Source organism: Clarias gariepinus, chromosome 16 (assembly GCF_024256425.1).
Source record: "Clarias gariepinus isolate MV-2021 ecotype Netherlands chromosome 16, CGAR_prim_01v2, whole genome shotgun sequence".
Lineage (NCBI taxonomy): Eukaryota > Metazoa > Chordata > Actinopteri > Siluriformes > Clariidae > Clarias > Clarias gariepinus.
In genome coordinates, this window is record NC_071115.1 from 15,764,018 (window position 1) to 15,790,289 (window position 26,272).

General features: G+C 40.5%; 1 protein-coding gene across 7 annotated transcripts; it reads left to right on the forward strand.

Moving 5' to 3' along the window:
• On the forward strand, positions 1 to 25,331 carry rfx1a (regulatory factor X, 1a (influences HLA class II expression)). 7 transcript variants are annotated; one of them, XR_008365794.1, is made up of 21 exons: positions 1 to 129; positions 1,574 to 1,910; positions 3,120 to 3,229; positions 5,835 to 5,930; positions 7,193 to 7,281; positions 8,833 to 9,205; positions 10,133 to 10,332; positions 10,447 to 10,566; positions 12,095 to 12,225; positions 12,429 to 12,547; positions 12,732 to 12,841; positions 13,108 to 13,259; positions 14,614 to 14,711; positions 14,878 to 15,027; positions 16,165 to 16,373; positions 17,224 to 17,377; positions 17,543 to 17,588; positions 17,747 to 17,824; positions 20,165 to 20,397; positions 22,553 to 23,624; positions 23,676 to 25,331. XR_008365794.1 is itself a non-coding variant. In XM_053514597.1 (18 exons), exons 2-18 carry the CDS (start codon positions 1,595 to 1,597, stop codon positions 17,899 to 17,901), a joined length of 2,628 nt encoding a protein of 875 aa, XP_053370572.1. In that variant the 5' UTR covers positions 1 to 129; positions 1,574 to 1,594; the 3' UTR covers positions 17,902 to 20,141. The 7 variants fall into 7 exon arrangements, 4 of the variants coding, with proteins under 4 accessions (XP_053370572.1, XP_053370573.1, XP_053370574.1 ...); XR_008365795.1 differs by having other exon boundaries at positions 20,165 to 20,401; positions 22,553 to 25,331; XR_008365793.1 differs by having other exon boundaries at positions 22,553 to 25,331.
• The last annotated feature ends 941 nt before the right edge of the window (positions 25,332 to 26,272 follow it).

A 26,272-nucleotide genomic window follows, 5' to 3' on the forward strand; every position in this document is an offset into this window, starting at 1 on the left:
CGAAGCGCCATAGCCACGGTAGTCCTGGCGACAAGAGCCCAGCAACAAGAATCAACAACAACAGCCCGATTCACTGAAACGCTAAAAAAAATCAAACATAGCGGTGGAAAAATCAATCGGATTAAAAAGGTGAATATTTGTTTTTTTTAATTTTTCCATTCCAAATCACAATTACGAACGAAAGGGAAACGATTGCGGTTGTTTTCTTATATATAAACCCTAGACTGGATGTGATGTGTCAGGAGCCATTATTTGCACTTGCCCTGCTAAGAGAGGCGCTCGGCGCAAGGCACAGGCGCGGGCTAGCGGCGATGCGAAATAACACTTGCGAGCGCAACGCAAAACTGCTGTCGGCCTCGTACGAGCTGCTCGTTGTTATGGCGATGCCAAACGCTACACTGATTGTACAAAATGGCGGGTTGTTAGCGCGGATACGCGAGTCTGCACATTGGGCTAGCTAGCCAGCGCGAGACAGCAACCTTGGCTCACTCTCAGGAGCTCGCGAGCGTTGCTAGGTAGCCAAATAAACGCCGTTGGCATAGCTACACCGGATCCACTATTTCCGGCTGAAGGGAAAAATATAGATATTTATTTAAATACAACTAATATAAAATATTTGCGGTTCAAATGGAAATATAAAGCCGTCACATTCATATGTGAGTAAATATACGCATCTGTTCATTTAGATTCAGTCTCCTTATTACTGAACCGGTTTTACTTCACTTTCCCAAAGAAACCATCTCTCTTCATTAAATAGGCATTATACATAAAGACATTTACTTCAGTTAATAAAGGGAAGTGGTGTTGCCAAGGGGTTTGCTTTCTAATATGAAAAAAAAAAGTGTGTCTATGGAGACAGTGAAACTATAAATAGCAGAATAAGGAAGTGGCATTTTCCTGAGCGGTATTAAGCTTTCAGAAACGCTTTCAGTCCTTCAGTGCAAGCTCCGAGCCTGAGCACAAAGCGATCATGTTACTAGCAAACAGGACACCAACTCCTCTACCTGATATTCATTTCTCTTTGAGAACAACTGCAATATATTGCCTCCTAAGGGAAGACCTGAGGGCAGGGATTTCCTGATCGTGATTATCACTGTGGCTCGCACCTCCAGGTTCCGGGTTCGATTCCCGCCTCGGGGTCTGTGTGCATGGAGTTTGCATTTTCTCCCCATGCCTGGTGGTTTTTCCTCCGGGTACTCTGGTTTCCTCCCACAGACCAGAAACATGCAGATTAGGCTAACTGGCGTTTCCAAATTGCCCATTGTGTGTGAATGAACGTGTAAGTGTGTGTAATGGATTGGCACCCCATCCAGTAGGCTCCAGGCCTGCCGCGAACCTGTATGCCAGATAAAGCAGTATGAGTGAGTGCGTACGTGAGTAGGTGAATACACTATGGATATATCAGCGTGCATCATGCACATATTCATACAGAAGTTTACAATAACCAGGGTTTTTGGGGGGTGGGAGGAAAACCATCAGATTGAACCCATGACCTAGGAGCTGTGAAACCACAATTGTACCTGCTGCCCCATTATAAGGTCACGTTTTGAAACGCTCTTTTTGGTTTGGTTAGCGTTTCAGCCAGGCGATCTCGATGGCGACTCCAGCCTATGTCGGGGAGCTGCAGCAGACCTCTCAGCCTCCAGCAGGAGCTGTAACCGTAACACCAGGCCAGCCTGTTGTTGTCACGACAGCGGCGCCTCAGCAGTACCTGTCGGAGCTACAAAACACCGTGACATCCGTCTCGGCCTCAGCAACCCCCGGCCAGGTCACTCCCCCTCCGGCACAAACCCCGCCCACGCAACCCCCACCCACACAGACGCAGTATGTGCCAACTGAGATGCAGAACTCCCCCACACAATCCAACAATGCCCAGAACACGCCGCAGTACATCGTGGTGACGGTTACAGGTAAGGTGTAGAGCCGCCCTAGGCTAAACATAAAAATAATAAATACTGATTATACACTGCCTACACTTATGTACTTATTGTTATATACTTATTATACCTACATTATAACAAGAGGTTACAAACTGTTAGACATTTTATAATTACATCATATATTTGTATTGTGATTGTAGTCAGGCTTTTGTATACAGTGGAACCTTGGATTACGAGCATAATTCGTTCCGGAAGTGGGCTCGTATACCAAAACACTCGTAAACCAAATCGAATTTCCCCATAAGAAATAATGGAAACTTAAATTATCAGTTCCAGAGCCCAAAATAATAAATACATAAAAATAATTAAAACAAAATATAAAGTAAAAAAAACCCTGCACTTTGCCTTTAAAAAAAAAGTAAAAATAAATCACGACAGATAAGTGTTTCTGTTTGTGCGCGCAGGCGCTGTGTGTGTGTGTGTGTGTGTGATTCTAAAGTAAGCTCCCCTCTCCACCTTCTCGTCTTACACAGTTACCCTTTTTCCACTCTCACACACACGCGAGCACTCAACGTAAACACTGTTTTATCGGAAAAATAAACAAGAAATCTCTCTAATGACACTTGATTAAGCAACATACTAATGGAATCATTGCTGTAAAGTAAAAATGAAACAAATTAACCTGCACTTTACATTTGAAAAGAATCGCGACAGAGCAGTGTTTCTGTGTAGAACAGAGAGAAAGAGTGTGCATGTGTGTGTTTGACACAAAGAGCAAGCTGAGCCTTGAACAGAGATTAAATGGATCTTTAACCTCTTTAATGAGACTTGCTTTTGCTTTACATGTGCGCTGTACACACACGCATACAGACACTAAATAAAATATGTTTTACGCACACACACATAGTCACAGTGTAATAGTAAACAGTACACGCATGCACAGATGATAATTATACCAGTAAGAGGTGCGCAGTAAGACCCAGCAGAGGAGACGATTACCGACAATTCCGCAGCACAAGAGAGAATAAAACCGTTGGCTAAGTTGTGATCACGTGACGCTCGGCGTCAAAACCAAGACTTGTTAAAAATTTATAAAAAAAAAAAAAAAAAAATTTAGCGGAACACTCGCAAACCGCGTTACTCGCAATCTGAGGTTTTACTGTACTTTCCTTCAATTTTGATAATTCAGCTTCCTGTTTTATGCCACCTCTGACTTATTTTGTTTCACTTTTTCTTTAGAGGGATCTATCCATTCTAGTGACTCAGTTTCAGATTCCAGCCCTCCACCAGCAGTTGTACAGACCGGAGTTCCCACTCAGGTGGTACAGCAGGTGCAGTCAGCCCAACAGGTAAACACACACGTACACACACACACACACACACACACACACACACACACACACACACACACACACACACAGTTAAACTGAAAAAGACTATAGAAACCACAGCTTGAAAAAATAATAAAATGGTTATTGTTTATATTGAATACATTAAAAGTTTGTGTTAATCAATCACAAGCCAAAACCACAAAGTGTCTAATCTGCGTGCATCTTTAAATATAAGCTACTCCGACATGACTTCTTTATATTGTGAAGAATCATTTACACACTTCTTTCACCTAGTTATAATTTATAGGGAAACTACGTTTAATTATCTTCAGGATTTCTTCCTTTTTTTCACAATTGAAAGCGAATGTCAAATAATGATGGATGGCCTGGTACATCCAGGGTCAGTTCCTGCCTTGTGTCTGTGTGCGTGGTGGGTGGATTTCCTCCCACAGTTCGAAGACATGCAGGTTAGGTTAATTAGCGATCTCAAATTGCTGGTAGTGTGTGTGTGTGCCCTGCGATGGCTTGGCACCTTGTCTAGGGTATGAGCGGTATAGAAGATGAATGAATGAATTTATTCACATAATCGTCATTGGTGTGTCTATATTGCACTTTGTCAGCAAAGCAGCACAGTAGATTGACGGGATACCACTAATAGACTTATCGGATTGCCAATTTGTAAACTACAAACTTTAAAACTCTTAGTTTTGAAATGAGCTGTTTAAAACAAAAGTCGTTCAGAGCTTGTGCTTGGCATCTGAAACTGTATATAGTTCACTCTTAATCCTAATTTCACGAACACTTCACAATGGGCCATAATAAAACCTAAGGATTATTGTCTGAAGATTGGACACTCAAGACGTTTCAAGTATCAGAAATAACTATTAAACCCAGAACTATATTATTCTCTTAGAGAAACTGTACAATGTGAATAATAAAGTCGTGAAGGATGATTGGAATAAAATAATTCCACTTATTAAAAAATATTTTAAAGAATATTGCATTAAGAATTTACAACTCCGAAATAACACTCACTACATATCTTCATGTATTTTATACGTATTTGTTATTAAGGGTGAAAATAATTATAGAGTCAACTGTATTATAATGGTCAGTGTATCTGCTTTGTGCGTTGTCATAGAAACACCCAAGATGATGAACAGCTCTGATAGAATCTCTGAGTTGATATCCTGTAATTAATGTGATTTAGACACAAGAATGAACAAACTAGTATTTGGATGGAAATTCATACACCACACACTTCTACACACGCACAAATGGGCTTTTATGAATATTTTAGTGAATTGTATTTGTAGGCCAAACCAAATTAAAATTTCTGGCGCGTTTAGTTTTTTTTTTTAGAAGCTGTTTCTTTCTTTGTGCTCATGCATGTGTTGATCATTGTCTTATCAAGTGCGTTCGTGGCATAGCTGATTTACATTTAGTTCATGACAGACAAGAAGCTCATGAAGAACTGGAACAAAACCTTATCAGTAAAAGAGCAAAAGAATGGCTTTTCACGACTTAATACGCTAAATCTTCTAGTAATGTATCTCAGCCACTGTAGTGTGTCAGGTATCATTAACACAGAGCAGACCTGTGCTAATGGAATGGCTCGTCTTATTTAATATAAATTTACAGATTGTCAGAATGCTTTTATTCAACGTTGTTGATTTTAATGTAACTGGATTGCACAGTGGTGTATGGGTCAGCACTATGGCCTCGCACCTTCAGCGATGAGGGTTGGATTCCAGCCTCGGGTCTGTGTGCATGGAGTTTGGATGTTCTCCCTGCGCTTTGTGGGCTTCCTCCGCGTACTCTGGTTTTCTCCCGCCGTTTAAACACATGCAGATTAAGTTAATTGGCTTTCCCAAATGGCCTGTAATGAATGTGTGTGTGTCCTGTGATGGATTGGCACCCTGTGCAGGTTGTATCCCGCCTTGAGCCCTAAGTTTCCTGGGATAGGCTCCAGGCCCCCGTAATCCTTTACGGAATAAAGCGGTATGGAAGATAAATAAATGAAAACATTAATGTAATTGAAATAATGATAATAATAATGATAATAAAAGCCTAAATTTGATAGTCTATATATAAAGGTACGCACCACATACCAGTTATATAATCTTAAGCCTATCAATCACATTTTTCTTAATTAAACTGAATTTTATAAATACAGGTTCAGTAAATTTAGCTATTTATTTTATTTGTACTTTTTTACTTAATAAACCTTAAAAAAGATAGTTTACTTTTTATTTTAAGATAATGTCAAAAAGTTCTCCTTGAAATAAACATGTGCTTAAAGGCGTTTCAGCGAAGTCCTTTGTAGCAGTTTGTGTCATTCAACATTTTTGACTCCAAGAATTACATTTTCGCTGCACAACCCTTCCGGTTTCATATATCGGCTATAGGTCTCATTAAATACTAGCGATCGTTATCTGCATCGGCCCTGAAAACACATATAGCAGTTGACACCTACTATCAGGCGTGATAAATGGGGCAAAACTTTTTTTTTTCACGCTGGCCCGGATGTGATGCTATTTGACAATATTGTCACTCTGCACAGTCCTGTGAAGGCTTGTTTCTTTTCTTAAGAGAGTTCAGCTTCTCTGTATTTTGCCCACAGAAGTCTGTGGTCCAAGCCACATCTCAGCCTACCAAGACTGAACAGGGCACACAAATGAGCGTCACCAACCTACAGCCTGTACACTTGACTCAGGAGGTGATCTCTCTCTCTCTCATGCACAAGCCTCATTATTCCTTTGGCTCTCACTCACGAGAACATGATTAAGAAAATATTCATACTTCTACATTCAACCTCACACATTCTCCTACATGCTTACAGACTGTCTGAGCTTTCCATTAGTACAGCAGGAGCGTAGTTGGAGAAATATGCAGTTTTGTCATGTGTACTTCCAGAGTCCTCGTAGACAGCGAATGAGGGAGACAGACATACAGAGAGAGGAATGGCAGAGACAGATAGACACGTGGAAGGAAAGCAGGGCAGAAGGAGCAGTGATAGAGGAAACACATGCAGGAAAATATGTGGATGCTCACGCTCACTTAGTCAGCAGCAGACCAGACTGCATGATGAAAAACATCACACTGTGTCCCATCTTAACCCTCAGGCAGCCTGTGGCTATGCCAGTATGTGTCTTCTTAGTTCCTGTTCGCGCTCTGGCCTGGAAGCCAGAGCAATTGTTCTACACTGATTCCTCCACAGCCATCGCTGCATATTCCCAGCAGTCTGAGGTGCCCCCTGACCATGAAGTAGGTAGATTTACTAGGAAGGGGTTCATACTGTAGGTTGTAGTTCTTCCAAACTCAGTACACTATATGGACAAAAGTATTTGACCAAACCTGCAATGACATTCTATTCTGTTCTATTCATGGCCATTCATTCTGTAGAGCATTTATTAGGTTAGGCACTGATGTTGAATGAGAAGAAGTCTCGCGATCTCCATAACACTTCACCCCAAAGGTGTTCAATGGGGTAGAGGTCAGGGTTCTGTGCTGGGGCCAGTCAAGTTCTCCCACCCTGAACTCATCAAACCATGTCTTTATAGTCCTTGCTTTGTGCATGTGGGCACAGTGATGTTGTAATAGAGGAGAGCCTTCCCTAAAATGTTGGAAGAATAGCATTGTCCAAAATGTCTTGGTATGCTGAAGGATTAAGATTCTCATTCACTGGTGATAAGGGGCCTGATTGAAATACGCAAATGTAATAATTAACAGGTCTGGCCAAATACTTATGTCCATGTAGTGTATATGTGGTAGTCATTGTTAAGAAGAGCCTTGAGCCTTGAGGTAAGAATGTCCTCATAACCCTAATGCTTAGAAAGAGGAAGTAAAGCATCAAGGAAGGAAGTGAGAATTGTTCTTATTTCAGCCGGGATGTTCTAATGTCAGTGTGTTTTTCTATGTGTGTGTGTGTGTGTGTGTGTGTGTGCGCGCGTGTTCTCAACAACACATTTGGATGTGCAGCAACTGCAGCAAGTTCCCGTGCAGCATGTGTACACCAACCAAGTCCAGTATGTGGAGGGTGGAGACACAAGCTACGCTACCAGTACAATGTAAGTTTAAGGACATTTTGTACACTCATTTCTTACAGAGGGACACGGGAGGACATAAAATATGTCAAAGAAAAAAAACAAGTCAATTTGAAAAAATATGCAGTATATAAAGCGGAAAACATAATTTCCTTTTTGGCTCATTCCGGGTCATTAGCAAAATAATCCTCGTTATTCACCACAGTCTTACTTAAACATCATTTAAAATGATATAATGTTTCAGGCTAATATTAACTACTGAAATGTAAGGATAGATAAATAAATTCATGGTATGGCGTTTAGCTAGCTGTGCTAGACTGTTCCAAAAACAAAACAAAATATTACACCCTGTTCAGGATGTGCCCCGCCTTGTCTAGGCTCCAGGCCCCCTGCGACTCTGTATACAGGATAAAGCAGTATAGACAATGAGTGAGTGAGAATGGAATTTAACTCTGCCCCCAACGGCAACAGCAATGGCAATCACACTTTTTTGCTTCAGGCTGATTTATACTTTTACGTGGTTACATGTATTGTATGCGTATCTGCATCACATTTACCACTGATGTTGCGAATCTGCAAAAAAAGTTACAGCATCTGTGACTGTTTTCCCTGGAGAAATAGGGCAATAGATAACATATTTCTAGGTAATATTGCAACTAGATATCTTCAACTTCATTACATCCAGACCTTTACTGAGCACAGTTGTGTTCAAGTCAAACTGAGACTTTTGATTGTGTAGAATAACAGAACACACTTATGAGAGTTAAATCAACTTTTAGTTTCCTTCTCTATTTATAATTCCCTACTACACTTTCCCTAAACTCATGTATTCCAGTTTTTACCATTGTAAGGTAGACCAAGGTAGAAAGTTTTCTCAGTACACCAGAGCCATGATGGGACGGCCTGCTTTATGTCTTGGGACCTCCGTCAATGGGCCAAACATATGGAATTGTATTGAAGTAAAGTCAGGACTGTAGATAATGTGGCTATAACTCCTTACCGAGTTCCTGTGGTGCAGTGGGCAGTGTGAGGTTGTGCAGTGTCCTGCAAAACAGGCCATTTTTTTCTGAGAGCATTCCACTCCATGACACCTTGGCCAGGATCATCAGTCATATCTTTCTTTAAAACGTTCTTTAAAGCATTCGCACCTTTCAAATGTTTTACTGCAGCTAAGTATCTTATCACCGTACTGTGCTTGAAGTCTTCTGTAAATGACAATCGGTTTTACGCCTTTGTCCACAAGAATTTTCCAGTTTGACTGAATGCCACTTGTAGTTTGTGCATTGTGACACTGCCCCCTACTGGACACACTCATGTAACAAGCAGTTATGTTACGAAGATGTAGAAGGAATTATCAGACTTTAAAAGGCAACTCCTAAGGCAGGATGTAATTTGCATCCTAGCCAGTAGAGGGCTCTAAATCACTAATTGCTTCTTTAATATGGATCAAGTAAAGGTAGCTTGAATGAGCTATAAAGGGCATTTTTGAGAATGCAATATATTGTAATTGCAAATTGCTAATTAAAAAATAATTGTGGATATTAATTCCTGTTTTTTTTATGCACTTTTTCTTAGCCGTTCCGGCAGTTTTGTGTACACTGACAGTCCCTTGTACACGCAGACCAGCGGTGCTCAGTACTATGAAAGCACCAGTGTCAGTGTCTCCGCCTCCCAGGCTGCCTCTCCTGTGAATACGGGCTTTGTGACAGGGACGGGGCAAATTGTGACCAGTGGCACGCCTGTCACAGGAGGTGGAGCCACGGCTGTAATCGCAGTATCAGGAACGGCCGCTAACGGTTCCGGAGATGGAGGAGGAGGGGCTAACGGGAGCAGTGGCAGCTACGTGATTCAAGGAGGCTACATGCTGAGCAGCGGAGGAGGCTCCAGCAGCAGCAGCAGTGGAAACGGCCAGAGTTACTCACAAAATGCTCGCGTCTCCCCGGCCACTGTGAGTATTAGCGAGGGAGAGGAGAATAGCGTGCCGTCTGCAGACAAAAAGGTATGACCGCGGAAAAAATCCACCAAGAAAAAGAGCGGAGCCTGACCGCTCAACTGCACCTGTCACTCACTCCGCCACCTTCACCTGTTCCAGTATCAGAACGATGATGTGCTCATCGTTCCCTTTCACGCATCAGAGAGCACAGTCAAAGAGCAGAGGGAGTCCTGACCCTCTGCCATTTGGTGCAATGGAATATGAAATTTACTGCAGTTATCAAACCTGTTAAGTTTATTACAGTGGAAAAACAAAGTCTCTTGAAGCATAAAATATTCATTAATTCAAATATATTCTGCCACAGCAATAGCACAGATTTCCTTCTTTCACTGTGCTGTCATGTTCATCGAATTCAAGTATAGAATTTAATCATGACTTCATCACGTTTCATATCATGATTTGCATGAGAGAAGAGAATCACCTTGGATATTCATATTCACTCAAAACGCCTTCAAACCCGGCTGTGAGGAGAAACGCACAAAGCCGCAGGCATCCCATTGGTTACATGTTGTTGCATACCCATATTGTATGCGACGGCACGCTGAAAGTTATGACTGATAAGCATGTCTGTGTGTGTGTATGTATGTGTGTGTGTGTGCGTACATGATGTCATGTAACTGCATCGATTTATGTAAACAGCACGGGATGGTGATATTGTATAAATTAAAGCTGTAATCGGCATATAAATTCATATATGATCAGTTGGGTTTCACATGTCATGTCATTCTGACATATCTCTGTCAGCATGCGTATGCACGAGTGGGAAAGTGCATGCGAACATGTCTCTGTATCTGTCCTGTCCTTGTCTGCGTGTGTGCGTCAGGTCAACCCTGGGCTCTCTGTCTGAGTGCGTGTGGCTGTGTGTGTGTCTCATCCTTGCAGCTGTCCTCTGGCCCTCAGGTGCAGTGGTTGTTGGATAATTATGAAACGGCGGAGGGTGTGAGCCTGCCGCGCTCCACTCTCTACTGCCACTACCTGCTGCACTGCCAGGAGCAGAAGCTGGAGCCCGTCAACGCTGCATCCTTCGGGAAACTCATCCGCTCCGTCTTTATGGGCCTGAGGACGAGGCGCCTGGGTACTCGGTAAAAAAAAACAAAAAACAGAAAAAAACATAGATGATTCATAAGCAGCCAAAACTCAGACCTCTATCCTTAGACATGTATGCACAGGCAGAGACGTAACTGCTTTATTTTTAGAGGGAACTCGAAATATCACTACTATGGGCTGAGGATTAAAGCCAGCTCCTCTCTGCTCCGGCTGATGGAAGACCAACAACACCTGGCAATGAGGCAGCAGCCCTTCTCTCAAAAACAGAGGTGATCTTCATCTGTCTATTTATTAATTAATTTATTTCTATTCTTTGTATTGTCCATGAGAAAATATGTCTTTGATTCATCACACTCAGACTGAAAGAGTGAATTAAGATCCATGTGCAGAGGCTCTACAAATCCAGACAATAAAATACAAAATACAGTACAGGAAATGTAGTGAAAACAGAATATTCAAAGAACACAGCAAAAATGTTGACAAGGTCTCAAACTCAGCACAAACCATTCGGAAAATAACAAAATTTTAAAATTAAATACACAACTATATATAATGGTTGGCAAAACTTATTTGCAATATTTATTAAGTGTAATGGAAGAGGTTGATTTGCATCCCTTCAACTGAACCTGACCCCTGCTTGAATTTAATATACAGGTGTAAAGAAAGTCAAGATGCGTTTAAAACAGATTCAAATCTGACAATCGAAAGCACTTCAAGAACCCTCATGTATGCATTCATGGAATTATAGATGTTATACAATTGTAAACGTATCAGATTTACACCAATCAGCCATAACATTAAAAACACTAAGTAACAATGAATAGCTCCTTATATTGACACCTCTCAAATAATGAGGTACATTGGCACCAAGTCAACAGTCAGTTCTCAAAGTTGAAGTCTCAGATGCAGGATGAATTAGCAAGCACAAGGACCTGAGAGACTTTGATGGCTAAAAAGCTGAGTTAGGGCATCCCCAAAACAGGTCTTCCAAAGTGTTCCTGGTATGAAATGGTTAGTACTTATCGAAAAGAAATCCAAGGAAGAACAACTGGTGAACATGTAATGATCGGCGTCTAAGGATTATTAATTTGCATAGGCAGCCAAGGGTGGCCAGTTTGGGCCAATCTCATAGAAGAGCTACTATAGCACAATATAACGAAAAAGTGCAACAATTTCTGGCAGTGCATATCAGATTGCTGTTTATGGGGCTGCGCAGTCACAGACTGGTCAGAGTGCCCACTTACTCAATTATTTCCAGCTTGAACTATGGACGAAGGCATGTCAGCGAAGACAGTGTGATGCTCAGGACCATGTTTTGCTGCAAAACCCTGAGTACTAGCATTCATATGCACATTACTTTGACACTAAGTGTGATACATACCAAAGGTTTTTGCAGACCAAGTGTTCCCTGATGGCAGTGGCCTTTTTCAGCAGGATAAGGAATGTTTTGAGGAACATGACATATAGATCAAGGTGTTGATTAGGCCTCCAGATCTCAATCCATTGGAGCATCTATGGGATGTGCTGGACTATAATGTCTAATCCATGACGCTCCAGCTTTCAAACTGCTAACAGTTTTGGGGACACACATTAAACATGCCACTTTACTCTGATTTTTCACACAGCAACCACACGAGTATTAGCAAAAATAGGTAGGAAATAGGTGTAATGACTTGATTTGTTGGTAAGAAAAATACAACAAACATGCATTTCATGTGTGTAAGACCTTATCACAATATCATTGTGTTATTTTCTATTTATTATCAGTCAATTACCCCTAATGTCACACCCTTTTAGGTTGAAGCCAGTACAAAAGATGGAAGGAATGACTAATGGGATGTCGTCAGGGGCAGGACAACAGCAGCAGCAACAGACTTCAGGGCTTTCTGACATCAGTGCCCAGGTGCAGCAGTACCAACAGTTCCTGGGTAAAAACACACCTTGATTCGGTTCAGCCTAGATCATTAACAAGCGAGTTTACAAGTTAAAATATAAAATTGAATAGTAAAGTCTGTACAAATGTGCATGAGCTAAATATTTTGTAACAAATAAAATATATAACAGTGTGAAAGCAAACCAAATAAATTATCTCAGTTTTTTTTATTGATCTCTTGTGTTCCTGTGTGTGCAGATGCATCCCGTGCTCTCCCCGAGTTCCCTGAAATTGACTTGCAGGGCAAACCTTTGCCGGAGGGAATTGAGCTAGAACACATTAAGAGCTTTCAGCTACTCTACAGAGAGCACTGCGAGGTAACCTAGCAATATGCTGTCTCCAGTCCGCATCTGTATCTGAATGAGACCCAGACAAAACCGTTTATAGCCCAGGCTTTATACACTAAATCTGATCTCTTCTTTTTTGATTGTATTTGAGATTTAAACAGTTCAGACTGTGGGTATGTTGTGTGTAAGTGAGCTGCTTTCTGCGTTCCCTCAGGCCATCCTGGACGTCATGGTGAACCTGCAGTTCACATTAGTGGAGACGCTCTGGAAAACATTCTGGAGGTTTAGCGAGAGCCAGGCGGGAGACCCGGATACATTGTCTGTGTGAGTACGCATCAGGCATTGATGCATGATGTCATGTCTAAAAACAAAAGTGAAACAATGAAGGCAACAAAAAGAAGTCCTGTGGCTAATGTGGTTGAAAATGTATACTATATACACACATTTATTGGGAAGTTATCAATAACTATCAACACGCTGTGGCAAAGCCAAACCATACAGATGCTCAAAAAGAGAAACTGTAGGAGTGGACTTGGCCTTTGGAAGGAAGCTGGTAAAAGAAGCTTGTTCTCTGTTTCAATCTTATTCAGTCATGATGAGTCAGAGAAGCGGCTGCCCAAGTCATGCCTGGTGCTGCTGTGCAAGTATGAGCCGGCGCTGCGTTGGAGCCGTGACTGTGACAACACGCTGTACCAGGGCCTGGTGGAGATCCTCATCCCAGATGTACTGAGACCTATACCCAGTGAGTTAGCCTTTCAAACACTAGGACACTAGAATCCTGTAAAATTCTGCAATCTTCCTGTGTCATCAGGCGGAACCTCAGTGATCACTTGAGCTTAATTAACTTATAGCCTCAAAACTTTATTAAAATCTGCATTTTGTATACATAAATCAGCCATGACATTGGTAAATACCATCGGAAGGTGAAATGAATAACATTCATTAACTATTATATACCTGTAAACTGGTGACAGGATCATGTGCACCCAAAGCTCATCTCTGCCAGTGGGCACCAAAGGCCAGCCTGTCTGTTCTGATCCCCCAGAAAAGCCAATGCAGCACAAATTCGAAATAGAAATACAGTGGACCCTTGGACTCTTGTCTTCCCCTTCTCATCTTACACAGTAAACCTTTTTTCTCTCTTGTTTGAATTTCCCACAAACACACATACCGGAAAGACTGTTTTGTTGGAAAAATTAGCAAGGAACATCGCTAATGACACTTGTGTGAGCGCATACTAATGGAATCACTGTTTACCTTTGAAAGGAATCGCGACAGGGCAGTGTTTCTGTGTAGAGCAGACTTTGTGTGTGTGTTTGTGAAGCAGTGAGGGGGTGCTTTGCACACACAAAAACACCCACACACATTGAGGGCGAGAGTGAGAGAGAGAGAGAGAGAGTGTGTGTGAACCGGCACGGTGTCGAATTATGCACGCGTACACATAACGCACACATGACAGAGAGGGAGAAAATAAATTTTTAATATCTAATGAGACTTTCTTTTGCTTTACACGCGCGCACATACGTGTTATAAAAGACAATACATGCTCGCTGTACACATGCGCTTTCAAACACAAAATAAAATATGTTTTACGCACACACACGTGGTCACAGTCTTATAGTAAACAGTGCACGCGTGCACGGATGTTGATTATACCAGTAAGAGACGCACACTAAGACCCAATAGGGGAGACGATTACCAACAATTCCGCATTGATGTAAAGTGTTCCTACTGCCATCTGCTAAATGTGCTGTGATTGCGCCAACGTCTGCCCTTAGACTTCTGCTGTGCTGTTTTGCAAACTTTTACGCAAAGGTCTTTTACGCAAAGGTCTTTTACGCAAAAAACAGTTTTTCTGTTGTTTTCTCACTACAAGGAAATTGGCTCATCATCTGTGGTTTTCACACATGTCCTACAGATTTAAAATATTACTAAACAAAAGAAAAAAAAATTTTGTTTAATGCTTTTATGTATAAAGAAAAAAGGCATTGCCTCGCAACCCATAATAGGCATCCCATAAACACACTGTAACTGAATCCACTTTACCTGAAACAGCGGTTTCAACAGTTTCTTTCATCTTCACTTTCATCTTTCAGGTGCCTTAACTCAAGCCATTCGAAATTTTGCCAAGAGTCTGGAAAGCTGGCTGACTAACGCCATGATGAACATTCCCGAGGAGATGGTCCGAATCAAAGTGAGACAACTGTATACTTAAAAACATAGTTCATCCTGCAGCAATCCTGTACCAAGACCTTTATGTGGCACTTTGACTTTAGTGTGCACCTTAAATTGTGCACCTTTTAGCCCTAGCAAAGAGATGTTGACTTTTTTGGTTTGACCACTTTTCACCGTGTTTGCAGGTGACGTGTGCGAATGCGTTTGCACAGACGCTGCGCAGATACACCTCTCTGAACCACCTGGCCCAGGCTGCCCGTGCCGTCCTGCAGAACACCGCGCAGATCAACCAGATGCTCAGTGACCTCAACCGAGTTGATTTTGCAAACGTACAGGTTTGTGCACGGGGTCTCGCTTGCCTACTTGAAAGAGAGACTGTAGAGTGCACAGGGGGCTGTGGATGCTCAGGCAGACGCAATGGGTTCTGTGGGCTGTGGTGTGGGACCGGCAGTTCGTGGAGTGCAGCATATTTTCCATTTACGGTACATTTGTAGGTACTGAATATTACTGGAAACTTTGAATAACCTGGAAAATACAGAAAATACTTTAGAAAAATGATGTGCAATTGTTTGATAAGCAAAAATTTAAATGATGGGAGTAGAATAGAGTAGATGAGAATAAAACATTTCACACAAACCGTTATGTGTGAAGTGAATAACTGGTGGCTTTGATGCTGTTAAAGCTGTTTCAACACCAAAGTTTATTATTTTCCAGTAACAGCACACACCACAGTGATTTATTCCTTTTATACCACCATGTCCGTGAAAACTATGCCGGATTCCTTCTAAAAGGCTAAAGAAATATCTCCTTTAAAGAAATGTCCCTATATCATTACACTCATTCTCTATACCGTGATGTCTGGAGCCTATCCCAAGGGGTGCAAGTCTGTCACAACAATAAAAATTAACATGTTTTTGTTACTTTCGATCACATTTTTAAATGTGAAACATGTTTATTCAATATCTACCTTGTAGTCAGTGGTGCTAAAATCAGGGATGGTGTGTAGTAATGGCGTGAGTAAGGAAATAAGTAATGTACATCTGGATCTGCTTGATGATTCCTTGGAGTTTAAGGACCTTTAATTATAAATGGCGAAGAACCAAACATAGAGTCTGGCATGGTGTGTCTGAGAGTGTGACCAACCAATCACTGTCTAATCTCTAGATAACACCTTGTGACTTCTGTCTATGTGTGTATATGTGTGTGTGGTGTAAACACGATGATTTTTTGTATTACTGGTGCTGAGAAGGACTTTACATGCAGACTTGCTATGTGTGGGACAGATTAAAGACTAGTTTGCCTAGTGATAAAACCATAGGGCTTTGCCACACTTTGACAAGCCATCATGTGTGTGTATGTGTGGTCTCGTGAGTGTTTGCTGACATTTCATTTTACTATAGGTGTCATTTCTAACATGGCCAACGACATAATAAAACAACATGCATAATCTGCCTGTCTTTTTCTGTCTGCAGGAGCAGGCCTCTTGGGTGTGCAGGTGTGAGGACCGTGTGGTGCAGCGGTTAGAGCAGGACTTTAAGCTCACCTTGCAGCAACAGAACTCACTAGAGCAGTGGGCTGCCTGGCTGGATGGCGTAGTCTCCCAGGTCCTAAAGCCCTACCAGGCCAGCTCTGCCTTTCCTAAAGCTGCGAAACTCTTTTTGCTTAGATGGAGCTTCTACAGGTGAGTCGTCCTTCAGCTCCCACGTGAAGAAGAAAAGAGTTTAGTGTGTCTCTGGTTGGCGTGTTCCAGTTTAAAACTTTTATTTTTACATTCCATTTAAAATGATTCCATTTAATCATTATCATGATAATCAAGATAAACTGCCCTTTTTTTCAATTTGCATAATTTCCATTATTGCTGTATGAGGTATTTTGCATCTGTGCAACTCTCACATATAAGGTTTCGGTAAGCAGCGGGGTCAACACGAGGTGTCAGAACCTCTGCAATGTTTAGAGATGTAGTGGAGAGATGGAGCAGCTTTCCAGAGTAATAGATTTAAATCACAACATTTACTGTGTAGCTTCATATTAATTACCATTTACTTTTTTTCATTCTAGATTTTTTCCAGACATCCAGATGTGTTACAGCTTTCATTAAAAATCAAGTTGAAGTTAACAGTAATTATACTTGTGTCCGGTTATTGACGAATTAGACAGATAGCCTTACAACTATAATAACTTAATAATAATAATTATAATGACCTTTAGGTAAGGTAATAGTAATCGCCACTCCTGGTTTATTGTTAAAAAAAGCAATACAATCAGGTATCTCCGGGATATACATTCTGGACCACTTTCTTTTTAGAACAAAACCAATAGATTGTCCCTGATATCACCTTTAATTACTTCTTTATTTCTCAGCTGATTGCCTGGTGTATTTATGAGAGTAGGGAATGGATGATGGCTAAATATTGGTGGTAGACTGGTTACAAATATAGCAATATATATCATTCTCTAAATAATAGAGAGTCTCTCTTTCTCTCTTTCCCCTCTCTCTGTCTCTCTTTCTTTCTCTCTCTCTCTCTTTGCAGCTCTATGGTAATCAGAGACCTGACACTGCGCAGCGCAGCCAGTTTTGGCTCCTTTCATCTCATCCGCCTGCTGTACGATGAGTACATGTATTACCTAATAGAGCACAGAGTGGCTCAGGCCAAAGGGGAGACCCCTATCGCTGTCATGGGAGAGGTACACACACAGACACTCACACACACAGGCATGTGTCATCAAGCACAATATGAGAAATCCAGATCACGTTTACTGTAAAGGAAAATTTTCAAGTGCAGCAAAAGGTTATCACAGTTTGGTTTTGAGAGTGATGATCTTCTCTCTCTTTTTGCTTTTAACCATTAGTTTGCCAGCCTTGGTCGCAGTCTTAACCCACTGGATCCTGATAAAGGTATTCCGTCTTGCCATCACACTGCTTTCTCTCTTTTTGTCTCATAGACACACACACACACACACACACACACACACTTACACACTGATGCACACTTAAAACTCCTACTCTCACATCAGTGTTTGTAAAGCAACTCTTTGTCTGTGTTTAATTGTCAGAAGAGGAGGATGAGGAGGAAGAGGAGAGCGATGATGAGTGTCAGGAATTAGCTCTGCCCGCTGATGGAGCCGCTCTCGGTGAGGAATCTCTGGAGCCTCCTGCTAAGCTGGCGCGAACCGACCAGAGAGTGCTCTTCAGTAACACAGAGAACTGAGACCGAGCATGCGCGCGCACACACACACACACACACACACACACACACACACAAGCACATTCACACACAAATGTTGTTCGCTATGTACACATACTTACAACATGCTGCAGTTCACATAACTTTCTACATATATACTTCCTCTTTCTCACACTCACTCACACACGCACACACACACACACACACACACACACACACACACACACACACACCTTTAAAGAACTATGTAATGTTTTTTTAAACCAATCTCTATCGACTAAATCTGTAGCGTATGTGCCTATGCCAGTCTTTGGCACGTTTCCTTGTACTGAGAAAAGAAGAGTTTACTGTTTGCTTTAAACTCACTTATAATGGAAGTCTCAGGGCAGGAAAAAAAAATCCATAAAGTTGATATAAACCTTTATATCAACTGCCCTGTGTCCTACCCTTAGCCCTCCAATATGAGTTGCTTTTAAGTTATACACTTTTATCAGTACAGGGAAATATGCCGAAAGGATTCTTAGTGTAATCACACATACACTACAGATGTGTAGATATCTGACTGTAAAACTCTGGAGCATTCCTCCTGGACTAAGAAACAATCGCTGGCACGATTTTACTGTTAAATCGGCGTGATAGAGAGCTGGATTCGAATCCAGACCGATGCTAAACACACGCTTTGATCTGAAAAGGGTGGGTTTGGAGATGATTTTTCTTTGCACCTCTGTGCTGACACAGAGACGTGTTAAAGCGAACGAGAAAAGCATGGACAATGAGACACTGGAGATTCGTTCATGGACGGAATGGAGCCACAGAGCCACGTGAGCTTCTGTCTATTAAACTCCCGTGAGGGTAAAAATGGGAGCAAGTAGGTGCCAGCAGAATGACTGTAAACATGTATGTGTGTGCTTGCGTGTGTGTGTGTGTGCTGTGTATTTCCTGCGGCAGCCCTGCTGTGTGTTGTCTGTGTGTTTGTGGGTGGACCGGGGCCTTCTTGCCGTGCTAATTTGAGTGAAGGTGGTACTTTTGTGTGCGCGAGTGTGTGTGTGTATATATGTGTGTATGTTGTTCTTAAGAAATGATAGTAGTTGTTTTTGTTGGTGGATATTTCCATGCATTCATTCTCCATTTTTTGGGTCATTCTTGTTGCCTTTATTGTACACTACCAAGTTAAGATTCTGTTTAAAGCCTAAAGAGAGTTTTCATCAACCTTACTACTTCTCATTACCTGCCTCATGTTTTCTTTCATTTTTGACTTTTTGTCTTTTTGCACTTTTTTGGTTGTTCGGTTTTGGTGTACCATTTCAGACTTGGTATAGGATTGATAGTATCAGTGTTGTCTAACTAGAGTCACAAAGTGGAGCCCTTCTCTCTGTGTTAGACTGGTGATTTGCACTGTTTTGTGCACATTTAATGGTATATTGGTATGTGTATTCAATCCACTCTGGTTTTAAAAGCCCCCATCCCCTTTTTTTTCTTAAAAAAAAACTGCCTACGCACTATTTTACTCAGAGAAAGGGTGTGATAACTACATTTAATGCAAAGTGGACAGGCAGTAATGAATGGGAAAGTGCAGTGTTGTTTTGGTAAAGCATTGCTCTTCAGTTCTAATGCCTCGATTGAACTTTTCTGAGCTTTCCTACTCCTACTCCTCTGAGCAACCCTCTTTTTGATTCTGTCCTTGTGATGTAATGAAAACTTCTTTATGATAATTCGAACCCGTCTCTTCTTCTTTGTGGGATCTTACAATCCATCATCTCAGATCTCTGTTTTCTTCAGCTACATGTTCAGCATTATTTATTAGACTGTATATTTTGCGAGATACCGAAGCAACATTGGCTGCACTCGTGTTTACTTATCCTGATAAACACAAACCAGCATGTACTTTTCTTTCCCTCACTTATGATCTTCTGATACAAAGACAAAAAGACATATCACAAGTGGTTCTGAAAAGCCTTTCAGTACAAATAGCCATTTTCATAAACTTCAAGAATTTCCCTTTTAAGGTCATTTCAGTTTCTTATTTAACAAAAAAAAAAGGAAAAAAAAGAAGATTAAAAAAAGAGTGACAGTGTTTTATTAATCTTCTAAACTATGAGGATGATTGTGCCTTTGGAGTAATCAAATGGAATTCAAATGTTTTTAATTTAAGATATGAATAAATTAAGAATTTCTAAAACTGTGAATGTGTCCAGCATTTTGTTCTGTCTCTCGTACTTTTGGAAAGTGTACAAGTATTTTAAATGCCAAATGCCTAAATCTGAACTGGTGGCTTTTTTTTTTATAGGTCGTGTTGCTTAGCTGCACACGTGCTTCCTGTAAAAACCAAACCTCATCTCTGATGGCACCTGACTGAAAAACAAGTTTGTGTCTATAGACGATTTCGAGAAAAGTTTTGTGCACCCCTTGCTTTTGTGGTTTCCTTTTACATCTTTTAAGGAAGTTGGTAATAAGAAGACTGCGTCGGTTCCACGTAAGGATGGCTGAAAAACACAGACCGGAAACCAAGTATTCATGCAAGTAGGTAAACTATTCTCAGACATGTGTTTTATCCTTGTGAATGTAATGTATATAATGAATATGCTACTGTAGTAGGCTATATGTAAAGTGTACAGTCCCTGAATACATACACTGGATTGAGTGTTTCAGATACTCCAGTGCGATCTCCTACAGTCCAACAGTATGACTCCACTTACCTTACTTTGTGTCAGCAGTTTAGCCTGGGCTTGAGGTGCATGGGTTGTGTAATAGTAGGAAGACTGTTTTCCTGGATCACACCGGGCTGGCGCTAAATATCAAGCAAGCATTGCTTAAATACCATGACCTATACCAATAGCATTGCATCATTGACACAATTTATCCATCATTCAATGGCTACTTCCATCATGGTGATAACACACCATGTCATACAGCATAATTTCATGAACAAGACAATAAGTTCAGTAATGACATCACCACTCACCACCAGATCTAGGCTCGGTACAAGACTTTTGGAATGTGTTAAAATAAGAGATTCACAAAACGAACACGCAGCTGACAAAATCTCAAGCGATAGTGACACACGCCTATGTCAACATGAAACAGATTGATTAAGCAATGTTATAAACACGTCACCTCCTACCAGGTAACACTATGGCATGTGGTTTTTTATCAGTGTGCAATACTATGCATTTGTACATACTGTATTACACAATATAAAAAACTTTCATACAGGACTGGCTGCAGTAGATGAGTAAATGAAAATAAAAAATATGATTAGGAAAATTCAGCAGCGTTATAAAAATAAAATAATAAACAAAAATTGTGTAATTTTTAGGATGTTTTTCACACACCCAACACACCCCTTTTGCTGTTCCTGGAGCCAACGGTAACTTCCGTTACTGACTTCCGTTTGACCACAATAGGAAGTCACATAAAACGTTCCTTCCTCTCTCTCAACAGGAGGTTACCTCTGCGTCTCCACAATTCAGCTCAGAGCATGGTTCGTTGCTGAAAGGTTACTAGTTTTGCACCGTAACTCTCAGACCAAGCTAACATAGCCAATAAAAACAAACACAAGGTAAATTCTCTTATATATCAATAAAATCTGAAGTAGAAAGTGCAGAGACAGCAATCACTGTCATCAGTAGTTGTGCTGAATTACTGTATGCCAGAGACAGTAGCAACTCTGAGGTAAATTTTGAAGCTTTGGAACCTGATCTGATAGGCGTTGTAGATAACATACCCTACCAGTCAAAGCTTTGAACACACCTTCTAACAATGACAATGCTGAAGGCATCCCAAATATGCAATAATCTGCTTTGATCAGTGGATATTGAGGTGTATTTGTTACTTATAAACTGTAAAGCCTTCATAACGGTTCTAAGCTGAGGCACTGTTTGTTCTCCTCAGCAGTAGGTCTTGGTCTTGCTTTCCTGCAAAGGTCTTTATGAGAACCAGTTTCATCATTGTGCTTAATGGGTTTTGCAACTGCACTTGACAATACTGTTCTTACAAGAACTATTCCAGAACAGCTGACCTTCATGTCTTAAAATAACAACTGACTGTTGTTGTTACTTAATTATCTAATGTCATATGTACTGTTTCATAGTTTTGAAACAAATATCAATTTATTGTATTGTTCTGGAATGTAGAAAATAAATTTAAATCTGTGTTGAAACATTTGCCTGATACTGTAGGACACTAAGTCGGCACGGTGGCTTAGTGGTTAGCACTGTCGCCTTGAACCTCCAGGGTCTGGATCTGATTCTTGCTGCTTGGTGGGTTTCTTCCGGTTAGTCCGGTTTCCTCCCTCAGTCCAAAGACATGTAGATTTATTGAAATTCCCAAATTTATAGGCTTATTGAAATTCCCAAATTGCCCGTAGTGTGTGAATAAGCGTGTATGTGTATAGGATTGGCACCCTGTTTAGGGTGTACCCCGCCTCGTACCCTAAATCTCCTGGGTAATGTTCCAGCCCCCCTCTACCCTTTATAAAGGATAAAGTGGTATAGATGATGAGTGAGTGAGTGTAGGACACTGTTAGCCAAAGCGAAAATAATGAATCTTGTCCATGGAAAAACAGGCAAGATTAAAACTCAAACATACTTGCCCATTCTGTTTTTTTAAGGTTTATCTTTAGTTGGTAGTTAGCTAGTTTTCTTTGGTAACAAAATATCTATTTGCTTATCAACAGAGACGTCATGGAGAGGGAAAAGTGCGACTGACTACCCCTGAGCAAATGGCGAGAGAGCAGTCGCAATTCTGGAATTCTGGATTAAGAATGTTTAAGGCTACACTCCTACTGATCATCTCCATTTGTGTGGATTTTTTTTTCCCATTAATGGATGAATTCAGGGTGATGCTCACAATGCACCGAAAGAGGGCAGTATAGCACTGATGTTAAAATGAAGTCTGATCATCCAAAGTATGGTTCAAAGTGCTGATCTCTAAAGCAGACACAGAGAGAAAGACAAGAAGATAGACACTGGCGGAGGTGAAACTACATGGGGAGTCTGCTGTCAATCAAATCAGCATGCATCTATAGAGCAGTACTGAGTTACATCAAATGAACAGCTTCCTAAGCCTGGCTTACTGCTGAGGATTTCTACTGTACAACTTTTTATTTTTTAAATTATTATTATTATTATTTTGCTCAAATTAAAGCACTGTCAATTTTTTTGCCGTCTTGATTAAAAAAAATAATCCAATAAAATCAGCTCAAATTTCGATCAGATCTATTCTCTAAAGTCTAAATGAGGCACTCTGCATATGTTTATGCTTCTGATGAAATAGGATATTAAATTATTCAAATGTACAAGCGCCACCTAGTGGCTCCCTGTAGTCTGATGTCAGAAGAAATGTCTTTCAGCACAAACACTTTGTCTGACACACAGATACAGATCTTAGCTCATAGGTGTTTCTCTGAGCTCCGACAGGTGAATCTGACAGATAAGAAATCCCTGAAACTCTGGATTTGAGAAAGTACACACTGGATCTTCAGTGTGTGTTAACCCATGCCTTTTTAGATAGCTTGTTGGTCTTTCAGAAGCAGGTGTGGTAAGATAATTTTACTAAACTACATTTAACTAAAACAATTTGAGGGGTTCACAGAAACAGGGATGGCAGCATGGTGGTGTAGGTTTAAGCACTGTTGGACTTCCAGGATCCGGGTTCGATTCCCATCTCAGGTCTGTGTGAATCAAGCTTTTATGTTCTCCCCGTGCTTGGTGGGTTTCCTCCTACAGTGAAAATTAGGCTGTATACAGGTTGTACCTTGCCTTGTGCCCTTTTGAGACCCTTTGCGACCCTGTATACAGGATAAAGCAGTACGAAACAGGGGTAAATACATACACAATCACTTATGCATCAATTTACCTATAGAAACCTTTTGCACTCATTTTTAACTTGAACATTAAGCCCAATTAAATTAAATAATTTCCATGGGAATGTTCAAGAAGGATAAATAATTTTGAGTTATTTGCAGGACTTTTAAGTATCTGTGACTTCTCTCTCTCTCTCTCTCTCTCTCTCTCTCTCTATTTTATGTTATTCATTTAATTCTGATCTGAGGCTTATTTAAACACCAAAAATAGAGCATGATAGAAACAAATATTAAAAAGGTCAATTTTCTATCCACATATATTCACAAGGATGACACATTAAAAGAAACCTCTGAATTGGATCTGGTGTTGGTCAACCTGACACAACTACTCCCAAGCTGTAAATTTCTCTTCCTCACTAGCCTGATAGGAAGTGCTGTGTGTCCAAACATCAACCATCAATTGATATAAAATAGTTCCTACCCTGCAGCAACATGCATCATACACAGAAAAAAAGACCGGTCTGACAGTCTGACAGTTTGACACTTCTAAGTTTGCTCAACAATTCTGTAACTATTCTTGCAGATTTTGTGTCTTATTTTTTCTGTTTTGCCGTCATCTTTCTAACAGGAGTATAGTTTTATTAACATTCATTCATTCATCTTCTATACCGCTTGGCCTGTACACTGCTTGCAGGGGGCCTGGAGCCTAAACCAGGAGACTTTAGGCACAAAAGAGGATACACCCAGGATAAGGTGTCAATCTATTAAACCTCTGAACTCCAAAAAAACTAATCTGCATGTCTTTGCAGTCTTTGCATTACTGTGGGAGGAAACCAGAGTACCCAGAGTTAACCCACCAAGCACAAGGAGAACATGCAAACTTCTCACACACAGACCAAGGACTTGAACCTTTAAGCCATCTTTGCACCATCATTAATGTTATCATGTGACTGTCAGAAAAGATATATTATTTTTCATGTTGAAGTGTGTATACATTTTTGGGCCCCTAGGTTTATTACAAATAATCAAAAGGGACCATATTCGATATGTTAATTCTCTTTTACTGTGACATGTCTTGGTAACAAGAAGACACTAATTCAAATAAATAAAAATGCAGTTTTTCTTCTCATAAATTTATTTTGGGTTTTCTGAAATTAAAATATACATACAGGGTTAAAAATATAATTTTCTGAGCCAGTGGCCTCTCAACTTGTTATTGATTATATTGACACGTGTTAGTGATAATTAATTACAGCTGGTAGCTTCTCTGTGCCAACATGAAAAAATTGTATGCAAGTACAAGTTTTTAGGGAGGTTTATCCACTTAGCCAAGGTCTAGAAGAAGACACAAACTATTACCCTCAGCTGAGAGGAAACTTGTTCGAATGGTCAGGAACAACAGAGGAACCAGCAAGGCAACGGTCCGCCATGAACTGAAAGCTGCTGGAACACCAGTGTCACTATCAACAGTCAACACATTTTACATCACCATTTTGCACTGAAAGGCTGAGATCTGAGGGAAAACAAACAGTGCTTCAAAATCAACAACTTCAATCACAAAGATATGTTTGGGGGCATTTGATCTCAAGAACACTGTATCAACTGATGATGGTACTTTCAGGTTGTTTTGCTGCAGAACTGATACAATGCAAAATGGGTTATTAAATAGATGGACTACCTTCGAATTCTACAGCATAAATTGAATCATCTATTTTTGAGTTTTCCAACATGAGAATGACCCCAAAGCTGGTTTTTGCAATAGATAAAACAGGCTAACTTTAAGCTTTTGTAGCCTCGAAATTACTGAAAATTTGTGTCCAACCAGAATTCCGCATCTGCATCTGCTAAAGGCGAAACTTACAAAGGGGCACATCAAAATAGTAATGGTGCTGTGTTAATATGTCTTGTATGTATAATTTTGACTATGTTGATTGTTGTAAAATCATTCTGACCCAGAAAAATGTAATAAAATTCTGCATTTGTCACACACCCATACATACACTTGACCTTATTATACCTGTGGGCAGTTGAGAGTTAAGGGCCTTGCTCAAGGGAAAACAGTGTTGTTTGGTGGTGTTTGGGTTTGAACCTGGGACCCTCTGATCATGAGGCTAAAGCCTTAACCATCAAGGTAACTGCTGCCTTGAGAGCAACCCTGTCATTGCAAGCCCAATATTGCCATAAAAGTTATATTTATAGTGAGTGTATGTGAACTTCTGATCACACATCTATGTACACTAGATTATAAATGAGCCTAACAACCTAGTATATTCTGTATTGAAAATTCTTATATATTACATACACTTTATTATACTGTATTTTTTATAGGTTTATATATTCTACAGTATATTAAGGTTATCTCCAAAAGGTTACAGAGAGTGAGTCAAGTGATTTTGTGGTGTGGCAATTCTTTTTAAATCATGTAAAGCTTAAATTACAGTCTGCAGCCTTTCACACTGACAAATAAAAAAAAATGCAAAATGAAACTTGTGCTAAACAAGTAGTTACCCTATAAATGACAGCGGTGTGATTGATAAATGAGGATTCTCCATAAATAGAGTCTAGTTCCTCTCAAGGTTTATTCCTATTACC

What these genes read in the sequence shown, in the direction of transcription:
- rfx1a (XM_053514597.1), top strand. Translation starts at nt 1,595, where the DNA reads ATGGCGACTCCAGCCTATGTCGGGGAGCTGCAGCAGACCTCTCAGCCT. An exon ending in CTCGCGTCTCCCCGGCCACT is followed by an intron (nt 9,206 to 10,132) that starts GTGAGTATTAGC and finishes TCATCCTTGCAG; the next exon opens with CTGTCCTCTGGCCCTCAGGT. An exon ending in CCCTTCTCTCAAAAACAGAG is followed by an intron (nt 10,567 to 12,094) that starts GTGATCTTCATC and finishes ACACCCTTTTAG; the next exon opens with GTTGAAGCCAGTACAAAAGA.